Source organism: Girardinichthys multiradiatus, chromosome 2 (assembly GCF_021462225.1).
Source record: "Girardinichthys multiradiatus isolate DD_20200921_A chromosome 2, DD_fGirMul_XY1, whole genome shotgun sequence".
Classification (NCBI taxonomy): Eukaryota; Metazoa; Chordata; class Actinopteri; order Cyprinodontiformes; family Goodeidae; genus Girardinichthys; species Girardinichthys multiradiatus.
Genome location: NC_061795.1, coordinates 44962586 through 44977128, shown reverse-complemented (window position 1 = coordinate 44977128; position 14543 = coordinate 44962586). Strand labels below are relative to the sequence as shown.

The following is a 14543-nucleotide window of genomic DNA, read 5'->3' as shown; positions in this document are numbered from 1 at the left end:
GGCTGCTTCCCATTCCTTTATAATGAACAACTTTTTAGGATCAAATTTGGAAAGAAATGAGTATGAGCTTTCCCTGCAAATACTCTTGCACACCAGAATGTTAGTTCTTATTTAACATATACATACTAATGCATTTATTATTGCAAAAGATCTTAAATGTATTTTATTAAATCCAGTCACGTTGCCGTAAAGTATTCTACTGAAAACTCAACGCGATATGTAGTTATGTTTCTTTACATAGTATTATGTCCCTCGGCTTTTGCCGTAGACTTGAATTTTCACATCACTGTCTGTTGTTAAGGCTTTTGTTTTGAAATTACTAACCCGGAACTGGCTGTTAGTTCAGGAACCTGTGTTGAACACAGACTTGTTCGGTCAAACTCCTCAGCAATGGCCTCTGCTGGAGGAATCCAGATACCGAGCCGCCTGCCGCTGCTGCTAACCCACGAAGGAGTGCTCCTGCCGGGCTCCACGGTCCGCTTCAGCGTGGACTCGCCGCGGAACATGCAGCTGGTGAGCCAGCGGCTGCTGAAGGGGACCTCCCTGAAGAGCACCATCATCGGAGTGATCCCCAACACCAGAGACCCCGAGCAGGACTCCGACCCACTGCCGCCGCTACACCAGTAAGAACCAGTCAGCTGCTCTGCTGGAGATACTGGGAACAAGTGGGAGTGGGGTTACTGGTCTGGCTGGCCTGGATTTCACCAGGTGTGGAGATGTGACCTAACAGATAGAGGGGACCTGTTCAGGGGTCATCCACCAAAAATAAATAAAAAACCTTACTGGGGTCATAACCCAAAGAAATACATTTAAATACAATCAAATATGGGGCATTTTAAACCCTAAATAAAATAAATAAACCAAATCAAACGTAATGTATCAATAAAGAGGAACATTGATCAAAATTCATAAATTATTAAAAATAACAGTTATAAATCAAAAGAAGAAAATGTATCATAAATCAACAGTATATAAATACTTAATAATAGAAATACACAAAATAAGTAAACAATAATGAGGGTTCTTCAGTCAAAAAATAAAAATACATTAAACTAAATATAAACATGAGTCATAAACGATACATAAATTATAAACAATATATAAATTATAAACAATACATAAATTATAAACAATATAAATAAATTCCAATAACGAGGCTCACAAGGAGACAAAAAATCCTAAAGGTTCTGAAAAGCAAGAAATATAAAAAGGAGCTAATTACCAAACAAATGAAGAGTTTCATAAACCAATCAGAGAATTTAATGTCTAATTTTATTCAGACATGACTAAAATAAGTTTAATTATCAGTTATTTTCATCTGCTAAACCACATTAGACCTGGTCCAAGTTAAAAACCAGAAGTCTTAAACCAGTCAAATCCAGATTGGACTGCGAAACTTGGACAGAACTCACATTTAAAGCACTTTCTCACTTGTTAAACTTGAGTAATGTTTTTTAAAATGCAGAAGACCACTGAAGGTGTGAGGTGGTCTGAATGATACAAAGCAGGAAAAGGCCTCTTTGTTTTTAACAGTACAGCTATTGTCATTACGTTGTACTGGAAGCCTCTACATTGATCTGAATTACATGTTTTTTTGCTGTGGACATTTGCCCTGAAGTTTAGCGGTGATTTGTTCCAGAAATCTCCACAGTCCAGCCATAGCGTTCTCAGTGGAGGCCACCACAGAGGAGCGGACTTTAAACCTTTTATCAGCTGCACCTCGCTCTGCTTGGTTACTTAGTAGCAACCGAGGTTCTCTGATGGTTTGTCCTCGAACCAGACCGAACTACTCATTTCATGTTTCAGGAGTGTTGAAAATGATGAGAAAGACACAGTGTTCTGTAATCTTATAGCTCGACTAAGCAGCTTGTATTTGGACTGCAGCCAGCAGCTGGTATCGGAGCACCTGGACCTTATGAATGAAGGGATTAAAAGAAGAATCTGTGCGAGAAGAGGAAAGGAATCTGGTGGTGTGATAATTCCACACAGATGTAGGAAGGATTAAATCTGCATTATTCACTCAGCTTTCCAGATGACACATTTGTCTTCTTCTTCAGAGTTGCAGTATCTTGGCCCACTTGGCCCTTTTTAATGGACATTTATTTTCAGTTTGACAGGGGAGACCAGAAACACACCACAAAATCCGGGCCGGAACTGAAGCATCTTTGGTGGACAAAATATTTAAACACAGCAGGTTTTTAAAGCAGATTAGTGATAATTTCAAGTTTTAAAAAGCCTTTTCTTCTGTCTGTCTGTCCGTCCGTCCGTCCGTCTCTTACCCCTGGAGTCCAACATGGCATTTGGGGCCAACCTTCTGTGGACCCAGCTCCTGCAGGAGGCGCTGTAGGGACTGGTACGGCGCGATCTGGGCGGCAGTCAGAGGCGCGGGGCTTTAATTATCTGAGGTGTTTGTTTGTAAATGTTGTCTCTATATCAGTCAGGCTCGGATCTAAAACCCGCCCACCATCCCGAGACCTGCACCGGATACGGCTTGTTATTGGACCAAGATCTTGAAGTCCTCATCACTGCAGCGGTCCACATTTAAATAAATAAATCTGGTGAGAGTGAGTCAGGGAGAGTCACCAAAAAGGGCTGCAGATTGGTGTTTGAATGCTGAGCTATGAGTCGTAGACAGTGTGTGCATTTTTGATCCGTAAGTCCAAAATGAAACGGATCTCATCCATCATTCTCCAAACAAAAAGCAGTGGTGAGGTAACAGTGTTCGTGTGGGTGGTTATCCCAAGTCATTTGTGGAAGCTTGAAAGGCTAAAAAGCTTAAAGTAAAAGTTCAAACACTTGACTTTCATCCTTTAGACACCTATTCTGCAAATAAATCTTTCTTCTTCTGCAGTGATTTCAAGCTCATTGGATGTGAAGATTTATACTAACATACGTTTTAAGGCCTTTGTTTGGTCCATCTGCTGTCAGTCAGACCTGCAGGAACAAACCAGGTCTTTCACAGCTCTTCAGGTCGGGTCCACCTGTTGTTCATCTTGAGTTTAGGTCCCTTCATTTGTCTCTCATATCTTTCTCAATAAAACCAAAGGCTCTGTCTCTCTCCTTAGATGGGCTTCATTTCTCCAATCATTTTCTACATTTTGGTGTTCATTAGTGAACGCTCCAGACGGGCAGCGTTTGGAGGAGGAACAGAGGAGATTCTTCTGTGCTGGGTTCATTGAAACCAGTTGTGTTGCTATGGTAATGATTGCTCTTTATTTCCTGGGAAGCTGGTCTTTTTCCTTCAGACGATGTTTTGTTCAGTAGGGATTTTTTCCACACATTAGAAGATCCAAACACACATGTCTGAAAGATCAGAGCTTTGCAGTTGCTGCTTCTGACTTTGCTGATAATCTACTGACCCTTATGAGGCCTCCTCAGAGCCTCATAAGGGTCATACCAGCCTGTTAAAACCCCCCATCCCCTCAGCATTTGACTTAAGTAGAACCTGATTCTATTCTTTGTGTTCTGTGTAGGATCTTTTGTGGAATGAAGAATGTGTCTTTCCATCAATCTACCTGTCAGTCTGTCCCTCCATGTTTTAGTCCATCTATCCATCCATCCATCCATCCATCCATCCATCAGCCGTCATGTTCTCACTGTCTATGTCTCTCTTGGTGCAGAATTGGTACAGCTGGGATAGCAGTGCAGGTGGTGGGCAGTAACTGGCCTAAACCCCACTACACCCTCCTCATCACTGGATTGTGTCGCTTCAGGGTGTCAAATCTGCTGAAGGAACGACCATTTGTCCTGGCAGAGGTAACAGCTTCTTTTTTATTTGGACTGCTCTACTGTCCATCATGTTCTTTCTGCTTGTTCTTTCTCAGTGTTTGATACAACAAATACTGAAAATAATTCAGCACGCATTACAATGACTTGCTTTGACCTTTGGTTGTATGCACTGTTTTACACAATTTACAAAAAAACTGAAGAAAATGTTCCCAAACGCCAGAGGTCAACCTTTGCAACCCAGATAACTATTTGTGCCCTCCTTCCAAATAGCACTAGCCTAGACCCACAGCAGCAAATTTAACAAACTTTATGAGGATCAACTATATATAATTAGACTGGTTTGTAATTTATTTTCTATTTTAAATATTTAGAAACAAAGAAAAACATCCAACTCCAAGTAAAAAATCTATTTTAATAGAATGTTCCATATGTATAAAGAGTTTTTGGCCTAATTGATCTTAAAAAGACATTTTGAAATATTTTTAATAAAACCCTTAAAACTACTAAAACTAGGCTTTTTATCGCTTTTCTACATAAAACCACAGCTCATGTCGTTACTTTGGTTATATTCTTAAGAGCCGCTCTAGAGAGCCTAAACAGCCACAGACTGCAGGGGCGTAAAAACCCAGGCCTGTTTGGAGCTCTGTAGCTCAGCCACACTTTCCAGCAGAAACACCATTCAAAGTTTAAACTGCTCACAGAAAGTTTCACTTTAACTGACTCAGTTGACATTTTTGTAACATTTTATAGTTAATATCTAGCTTCCTCTGATTTAAACTGCCTTCTCAATCTTCCATTCTCGACTGGAATTGAAGGGTCTTTTTAGAGTGCCTCTTAGAATAGAATACTATAGGGTGTAATCCAATAGAAATATCCTTTATTGTCCATCAGTGTAGAAATCCAGGTGTAGTGTCAGGCAGATGCATGTAAAAATAACAATAATAACACAAGAATAAAATAAAAGACTGTACTGTTAGGACAAACATACTCAGGTTAAAAAAATGTGCAACTGAGTCTGACTATTTAAAAATGTACAAACTGTGCTTTATGTGTCTGCGCAAAAATAACAGACTATTAACAATGTTTCTCTCTGCCTGTCTGATATAAAAAGCTGCCCCTCCCCTGGTTGCTATGGCGAAGGGAATCCCTATAGCAACCAGTGACTCAGCATTTTCTGGGTTTTTGGTTCTCATTTCAGTCAACAGCTTCTTCTTTCTTAAATTGAATTCATACATTTATTTGTTTGTTTGTTTGTTTGTTTGTTACCTGGTTGCTAAAGTTACTGCACTGATTGCATAAATGGGCTTTTCAGCTCAACAGGAAACTGGCCAGTTTAACTGTCGTTATATTTTCAGTGGGTAAGAGGTCACTGCGTTGATCTGGCTCTCTGAGGACACAGCTAGTTTTTAAGTCAATTCAAAAATACTTTATTAATCCCAAAGGGAAATTAAATGTTGTTGTAGCTCATTATGAGGGTTTCTTCAAAGAGCCGTTGTAGATGCTGATGGCTGTGGGCAAGAAGGATCTCCTGTAGCGATCCGTCTTACAGCCGATCTGAAGAAGCCTCTGACTGAAGACACTCTGTTGTTGTAGGACAGTCTGATGAAGAGGATGCTCAGGGTTCTCCATAATGTTCTTCATTTTATGAAGAATCCTTCTTTGCACAATGATCTCCAGAGGTCCCCTTCTTGTAGACAGCTTCACAGTTGCATCTCCACTCTAGTCTGTTGTCCAGGTGAACACCGAGGTATTTATACTCCTCCACCACCTCCACTTCTTCTCCCATGATAGATATAGTTTTTGACTTATTCCTGTTTCTCTTAAAATCTACAATCATGTCCTTTGTTTTAGTCACGTTCAAAATGAGATGATTGTTTCCACACCATGCCACAAAGTGGTCCACCACCTTCCTGTACTCAGCTTCTTGTCCATCTCTGATCCACCAACGACTGCAGAATCATCTGAGTATTTCTGCAGATGACAGGAGTCTGTCTTTTACTGGAAGTCTGAGGTGTACAGAGTGAAAAGGAATGGTGAGAGTACAGTCCCCTGTGGTGCTCCTGTGCTGCTGACTACCTGGTTAGACTCACAACCCTTCAGTCTCACAAACTGTGGTCTGTTTGTCAGGTAGTCTTTGATCCAGGAGATTGTTGAGGCCTCCACCTGAGTCTTCTGGAGTTTCTGACAAAGCAAATCAGGTTGAATTGTTAAATGTTCCAGAGAAATCAAAGAACATGATCCTCACAGTGCTGCTGGCTTTGTCCAGATCAGTGGGATTGTTGAAGCAGGTGTATGATGGCATCTTCAACTCCAACTCCACAGCAATAAGCAAACTGAAGAAGGTCCTGATGGTTTACTGTTTGCTTACTCAGGTGGGCCAACAGGAGTCTCTCTAGGACCTTCATGATGTGAGATGTCAGGGCAACAGGTCTATAGTCATTGAGGACTGATGGGTGAGTTTTCTTTGGTACCGGAACAAGACAGGAGGTCTTCCACAACACTGGAACATTCTTCTGGGTCAGGCTAAGGTTGAAGAGGTGCTGCAGAATCCCACAGAACTGCTCTGCACAGGCTTTCAGGACTCTAGGGCTGACATGATCTGGACCTGCAGCCTAATTCTGGTCCAGTCTTTCCAGTTGTCTCTTCACCTGACTTCTTGAGAGACACAGGTGGAAGGGGGAGGCAAATGTGGGATGTAATTGATGTTGGTGAGATCACCAGATGTGAGAAAGCAGCCCCAAACCTCAGCAGATGTAGTGGTGGTGACCCTCCAGAGCATCCCTAAAGAGATTGGGTCGGGCTTGACTCCCCCTATTAAAATAAAATGTTCCTCAAACAGAAAACCATGAAAATATTTCAGGATTTTTGAATGAAATTTAATCAAAGCCCTGGTTCTGTTGAAAACAATCTGTAAAAAACCAAAAGAAATGTTTTCATTCTGACACCCAGTCATCAATGAATTCAAAATAGGCCTCAGCTTCATTGCTTCATATGAAAGTGGAAGCCAAGTGTTTGAATCCTACAGACTAAATTAGACAATAAAACATTCCTGACCACAGGAAGCTGCAGCAGTCCGGTGGTTCTGTCTATGTTTGGATTCTTTGCACCATAGCTGTTAAACACCTTTGCTGTCAAGAAGAACAGTTAAGAGGCAGTTTTATGTCTCTGTGGTCGTAAATAACCCTCACTGCCTGCGATTACTGGCCGCTTAACATTCTGTCAATCCAAAAGATGTTCCGCAAAGCAGGACATATGGCATTATTTAAAAGAAAGGGGAATTAAAGTCCAAAAAACATGATATGGAGCAGGGTCCAGTTTCACGCTGCCATCAGGTCTTAGTAAGTTGTAAATAAGGGTCATGTAGCTTGATCGCATTTGTAAGACAAATCACCGTTCCTAGAAAGTTTAATGGTCACCGGACTTCACTCCAATGCATGGAACTCCTGCAACGCTTCAAGATGGCCATAACATTTTCTGTAGGCAGAAAAACATTTGAGGCCACGCAGCAACACGGCTTCACCTGACCCCTGTTGTGATGTCGGCCCTTCCTCCTGAATGTTTCCAGGGAATCAGTCCAACTGAGATAAGAAGCTCTTAAAGGCTCGAATAGAGCTACTGCTCGACTGTCCAACGTAGCTCAACCTTCTTCTTTCCAGTCCAAGATTCCAACCTACTCTTGATTCTTATTTTGGAGAGTTCCTCTTGGCTTTATTTTGAAAGTCCAAGTTTGAAACAACTTCCTATATAGACAGTTGATAAATAGATTTTTGTTTTTAGGCCTATGAACACTGAATTCTGTCGAGTTCAGTCATATAATTCTTTATTTCATAGGTTATTATCTGCGTTTAAATCATCACTGAGATCATACGTCTCTGGAGGCAGCCATAATGGATATTTATACGCAAGAAGAAGCTGCGAAGTAATGTTTTAACCTGAGACCCACAAATTGCTGAGCCACTGGTTGCTATGGCGTTTCCCTCCTTTTCAGGTTGTGGGGAGGAGAGGGAGCCCAAAGCACCACTCATTTTATCTGAAAGGACAAAGAAGACAATAATTTAAACCTCAATCACTTTTTAAAAATAAGTTGTGTCAGAATCGTCTCTTAGCTGTATATTTAATTTTTTAGCTGCCTACAGTGTTTTATGGAGGAGACATGATGGGTTAAAGAGACCCTTCAGTTTCAGTTTGAAAAGAAAGATTCAGAGCTGAAGCATAATGGCAGTGAATGAGAGTTTGGGTGTGGGCTCTACGATTTGACAGAAAACTGCCTCTAGTCCTCTAGCAGTGGGAGACACTGGGTGGAAGTAGACAGAAATACCTACATTTTGATCTACAAACTGTACATGTGGAGATAAAACCGTGGGCATGAAAGTTTGATTAAAAAAGTTTCTGAAAAATTCCCAGGGTCAGAATGTGTAGTGTCTGACATCTAGAGATGGATACCAAATTCGGTACTTTTATAGGTACCGACCGAATTCTCCCAGTACTACCGAGTACCAATTCAGGGTACCATGTTTCAGTACCTAAACACATCATTGTGACACTGAGGGAGTGGAAGAGTGGGCGATTTTCCATGCCGGACATGAACACAGCATTGCAGCACAAGAGCATAATGACGTCAGGAGCCGCTGGTACCGTCCACAAAGCATGGCTGATACAAAGCGCTTGAAAGTATGGCTCCACTTTTCAAAATGCGACGCAGATTAAGCTTGGTCCAATATTTGTGACATGAAGTGCAAGGTCAGCGGCAGGAATACTTCTAATCTGAGGAAGCACCTGGTTAACCACAAGATTTTTCTCAAGGCTGAAGAGCAATTTTCATCAGCCTCAGATCGACGGCTACATCTCCTGCATTCAGCGCCGTTAACACGCCTGCAGCCGTTAGCGACTTGTCGTCTGAAGCCAGCAACATGAGAGAAGAAATGTTTGAAACAACTGGGACGTTAAAATACAAACAGCTGGATGTTGTTTTGATATATTCATTAAAGTTTATATATTGAGAGATCCCGGATACAAGCGGCTGAAATGAGCTTCCTCCGTAGGGTGGCCGGGCACTCCCTTAGATAAGGTGAGGAGCTCGGAGTAGAGCCACTGCTCTGCCACATCGAGAGGAGCCAGTTGATGTGGTTTGGGCATCTATACCGGATGCCTCCTGGACGCCTCCCTCGGGAGGTATTCCAGGCACGTCCCTCCGGGGGGAGGTCCAAGGAACGGCCCAGGACACGCTGGAGGGATTATGTCTCTGAGCTGGCCTGGGAAAGGCCTTGGATTCCCCAGATGTCTGGGGAGAGGGAAGTCTGGGTGTCTCTGCCTCTGCTGCCCCCACAATCCAGTCCCAGATGAAGCGGAAGATGACAAATTGAGAAATAAATATGTTAAACTTAAAAAATTTGAGATTTCATTATTAAATGAACATTAAATGAACATTTATTACCATTACCATCTTTCTTTCTGCTCTCGGTGGAGGTGGACGCTTTTTCTCTGTCTCCCACCCCCTCCAATACATACCCTGCTTCAGCTCGGTGTCTTGTCTTTGGAGCCTCTTCTTGCATATCTTCCAAATTCTTAGTTATGGATTTGGTCAGCTGGTCTCTCAATGCAATTGATAAAATTTTCTCGAGGAGAAGACAGGGTGAAGGAGAGCCCAACTTGTCCGGACGGGACGTTTTTCTCTGGATACACAATGGACTCCTGGCAGAAGTGGAGGATTGTGTGTTTGTCGATAATGTCAGTCGAGGATGTGGAAGATATGTATATAATTGGATGTTTGATATCAGGATTTCTGCTTGTTGGAGTCAGCGGTTACCTGGCATATCGAGAAATTCAGAGAATGTCAGCAGCTGTTCTGGCAATTGTGAGGCTGCCTGGCATGTGTGATGGGATCTTCAAGGTGATCAGCACTCAGACTGAGATGTTACGTGAGCTGAATCGCAGACTGGATGTGATCCTTACACAGGATCACAGGCAGGTTGTGGTTCCTGGACTCAGGGGTGAAGTGGGATAAATCTTGGAGAAAGTTGTTTGCTTGGATCTGGCGAAAGACCAGAAATTTGGCTGTTTGGATTCGCCTTTGAGAAGCACCAGCGAGACTCTCAAGGCTGATGGAAAATTAAGAGTCGGCCTGACCCAAATAATTATTGTTTTTCTGAATCTGGCTCCCCTACACGGCCTTGATGGCTGGCTATCTTCTACTTCTCCTGGAAGTTATGTAAACATGACGCTCTGCTCCCTCACTTCCCTGAGGACATCTGTGGACCTGCTCAGAACTTTGTGGCCGGTTGATGAACATTCCAACATACCATCAAGGACAATGGCCTCTGTGACAGAGCTTCATGGACTTACTTGCACACACACATGCTCAAGATAAACATATGCACCCCTCACACCACCTTCACCGTTCCCGGCATGATGTTGTTTTGTCAACTTGTTGCTTCTTTGTTCTGAGGTTTTTTGCAATCTCAAACTGTATCCTGCTAAGGATAAAGTGTGAAATATGATTTTTTTCCTCTACTTTCCAAATGTGGCCTCTTTTCTCATCTAGTAAGGGCAGCGCCTGTGAGCGGGCAGCAAAGCCTCGGTGACCTGTCCCCCCCTTGTCTTGTGTCATGATGTATGTTTGGATGGGTTGTACTGGAATTCTAATGTACCCTCGGGGATCAATAAAGTATCTTTGAATTTGAATTGAATTGAATTGAATATAAACACACAAAAGTACCGTAAACTGGTACCCTTGAGTACCGGTATCGATACCCAGGTACAGGGCATCGGTACCGTATCGGTTCAAATGTGAAAGGTACCCATCCCGAGTGACATCATGACTCATCAGCTAATCATCATCAAACTTATCATTGAAATTAAACTGATTGTGTAAAAGCTGTAAAAGGTCTCAGACACTAATTCAGTCGTGTAAAGTCCAACTTTGTGTGAACTTTCAAAGTTGTTTCTGCTGGAAAGTTCCAGGCGTTCCAAACAAAGCTGGGATTCCCCTCTCCTTTTGCCAAAATCCCATTATTGTCTACAGAAACTTTTTATCATTCCAGCCCTTTTCAGATTCATATATTTTCATATATTTTTGTTTGTTGTTGAAAAGCAAATGAATAGTTCATCTGATTCACAGATTTCCTTGCTTTACCTGTCAGAAAGCAAAATGTCCCCACAGCGATGTAAAATACTCATTGCCAGTTGTTGAGTTGTTGCCGCCCAGGGTGGCAATACAAATACGAAGTGCCAGGTTCAAAGTATTCCCTCTCATGAACATGCTCAGTGAATGCATTAGTTCACAACGCTGTCTTTATTGTTTGTAAGGTGTAACTCTTACATTTTTGGAAATAAGAATACACAGATTTCTCTGCTATTGCTTATTTTTGTGAAAACATGCAGGTGCTGCAGCTGGATAAACTGGAGCAGTACACAACTTCAGCAGCAGAGGGCAGTACAGATGGAGAAGATGGAGAGCTGGGGGAGCTGTCTCAGAAGTTCTACCAGGCTGCTGTTCAGGTGTGTTTGTAATTTCTTTCAGCAACACTTGATATGGATTTTTTTTAAAGGTAGATGAAGAACAAGGTGACTCCCACTGTGTTCTGCTACTTGGCATGTAAAATCATTAACAAAAATAAACCAAACGCCAGCTGCGAGATGGTGCAGTAGTTACTACGTTTGCCTTGCAGCAAGAACACCCTCGGTTCAAATGCCAGTCAGGTTCTTTCTTCATGGAGTTTGCATGTTCTCCGTGCATTCCCGAGTTCTCTCCAGGTTCTCCGGCCTCTGCCAGCTGTGCAGAAACGAGCAGGTCAGGTTAATGTGTTATGTGTTGTTCTGATGGAGCCATAGAACCATCGGTCCATCCATCCATCGTCTATACCCACATTTTCAGGGCAGACCTTCCCTCCATCCAGGACTCATGCAGGTTTACAGGTCCTTCTCAAAATATTAGCATATTGTGATAAAGTTCATTATTTTCCATAATGTCATGATGAAAATTTAACATTCATATATTTTAGATTCATTGATTTCCAAAAAGGACGTCCCATTTAACAGTAGTCCAGGTCAACCACTGCTCCTTCCGACTCCAAAATAAGGGCCAACGTGTAAAACAGAATCTAAAAGGTAAAGGGACGTTTCCACAGCAGGAACATTTTCCAGGAACCAGAGTAGTTTTCCTGGGCCATTTAACCCCCCAGTGTTTCCACCGCATTAAGGAGGGTAAAAATTATTGACCAGGGCAGGAATTTATCCCCTAAGAAAGCCCATATACAGGTCCTTCTCAAAATATTAGCATATTGTGATAAAGTTCATTATTTTCCATAATGTCATGATGAAAATTTAACATTCATATATTTTAGATTCATTGCACACTAACTGAAATATTTCAGGTCTTTTATTGTCTTAATACGGATGATTTTGGCATACAGCTCATGAAAACCCAAAATTCCTATCTCACAAAATTAGCATATTTCATCCGACCAATAAAAGAAAAGTGTTTTTAATACAAAAAACGTCAACCTTCAAATAATCATGTACAGTTATGCACTCAATACTTGGTCGGGAATCCTTTTGCAGAAATGACTGCTTCAATGCGGCGTGGCATGGAGGCAATCAGCCTGTGGCACTGCTGAGGTCTTATGGAGGCCCAGGATGCTTCGATAGCGGCCTTTAGCTCATCCAGAGTGTTGGGTCTTGAGTCTCTCAACGTTCTCTTCACAATATCCCACAGATTCTCTATGGGGTTCAGGTCAGGAGAGTTGGCAGGCCAATTGAGCACAGTGATACCATGGTCAGTAAACCATTTACCAGTGGTTTTGGCACTGTGAGCAGGTGCCAGGTCGTGCTGAAAAATGAAATCTTCATCTCCATAAAGCTTTTCAGCAGATGGAAGCATGAAGTGCTCCAAAATCTCCTGATAGCTAGCTGCATTGACCCTGCCCTTGATAAAACACAGTGGACCAACACCAGCAGCTGACACGGCACCCCAGACCATCACTGACTGTGGGTACTTGACACTGGACTTCTGGCATTTTGGCATTTCCTTCTCCCCAGTCTTCCTCCAGACTCTGGCACCTTGATTTCCGAATGACATGCAGAATTTGCTTTCATCCGAAAAAAGTACTTTGGACCACTGAGCAACAGTCCAGTGCTGCTTCTCTGTAGCCCAGGTCTGGGGAATGCGGCACCTGTAGCCCATTTCCTGCACACGCCTGTGCACGGTGGCTCTGGATGTTTCTACTCCAGACTCAGTCCACTGCTTCCGCAGGTCCCCCAAGGTCTGGAATCGGCCCTTCTCCACAATCTTCCTCAGGGTCCGGTCACCTCTTCTCGTTGTGCAGCGTTTTCTGCCACACTTTTTCCTTCCCACAGACTTCCCACTGAGGTGCCTTGATACAGCACTCTGGGAACAGCCTATTCGTTCAGAAATTTCTTTCTGTGTCTTACCCTCTTGCTTGAGGGTATCAATAGTGGCCTTCTGGACAGCAGTCAGGTCGGCAGTCTTACCCATGATTGGGGTTTTGAGTGATGAACCAGGCTGGGAGTTTTAAAGGCCTCAGGAATCTTTTGCAGGTGTTTAGAGTTAACTCGTTGATTCAGATGATTAGGTTCATAGCTCGTTTAGAGACCCTTTTAATGATATGCTAATTTTGTGAGATAGGAATTTTGGGTTTTCATGAGCTGTATGCCAAAATCATCTGTATTAAGACAATAAAAGACCTGAAATATTTCAGTTAGTGTGCAATGAATCTAAAATATATGAATGTTAAATTTTCATCATGACATTATGGAAAATAATGAACTTTATCACAATATGCTAATATTTTGAGAATGACCTGTAGGTTCAGGAGAAAGGCAGCTAACGTGTCAGCAGACCCCACACATCCTGAACACAAACAGTTAAGTCTTTTACCTTTAGGTCGGCGGCACAACCTCAGCAGTCAACTACTCTACTGTGAAACAAAATAAGCATGTTTTCATTGCCTGCATTTTTCATTTATTTTATATAGAAATAAATCGGGTGTACATACACAAATGTTTAATTCAATTCAAATCAGTTTTATTTATCTAGCGCCAATTCACAACACATGTCGTCTCAAGGTACTTCACAAAGGGTCTGGAATGGTGCAGGGTTGTTGGGGAGGTTAGATTAAACTACTGAGTGTTAGAGTTTGGCCATTTTAGAATGGGCTATGTGTACTAAGTAAAATAATACACTGATAAAGTTTGTTATACTAAAAACCACAATGATTTGGGGTACCTCCCTCTGTCAGACTGATTATAACCATTGGATCACACAGGTCACACAGGGGTCACACAGGTAGCAGAAATGGAGGGTGTGTTTGCACCTCAACCATAACTGAACCGGTTTAGGCTAAACCCGACTCCACCTTACTCCAACCAACAGGGAGGGAGGAAGGCAGAGCTAAAAATAATTGGAGAGTGTTGTTTCCTGTTGCATTGTGTGAAAGGTGGGTAACTTTAAAATCGGCTAAGTCAATTCAGTCAAATCATACAGATTTCAAGTCAGGTACATAAATTAATCCTAATCATTGAACAGTGCAGTCAGATTCAGTTATTTATTTAAAATGGATAAAAAGTTTTTCTATCAAAGGAAACCCAGCAGATTTCATCCAGTCAGTGACTTGTAGCATTCACTCCTCCTGGATGAGCATGTAGAGACAGTGGACAGTCACTGGTGCTGACTTTGCAGCAATCCCTCATACTGAGCATGCATGTAGCAACAGTGGAGAGGAAAAACTCCCTTTTAACAGGAAGAAACCTCCAGCAGAACCAGAACCAGGCTCAGTGTGAGCGGCCATCTGCCACGA

General features: G+C 42.3%; 1 protein-coding gene across 1 annotated transcript in view; it reads left to right on the top strand.

Annotated features, from left to right (window-relative positions):
* The first annotated feature begins 327 nt into the window (after positions 1-327).
* lonp2 (lon peptidase 2, peroxisomal) overlaps positions 328-14543 on the top strand; it is a 40217-nt gene continuing 26001 nt past the window's right edge. Inside the window, exons 1-3 of the mRNA XM_047381268.1 lie at positions 328-623; positions 3621-3756; positions 11110-11226. Of these exons, the coding sequence (XP_047237224.1) occupies positions 391-623; positions 3621-3756; positions 11110-11226 (486 nt within the window). The 5' untranslated portion in view covers positions 328-390. The remainder of the gene's footprint in view (positions 624-3620; positions 3757-11109; positions 11227-14543) is intronic.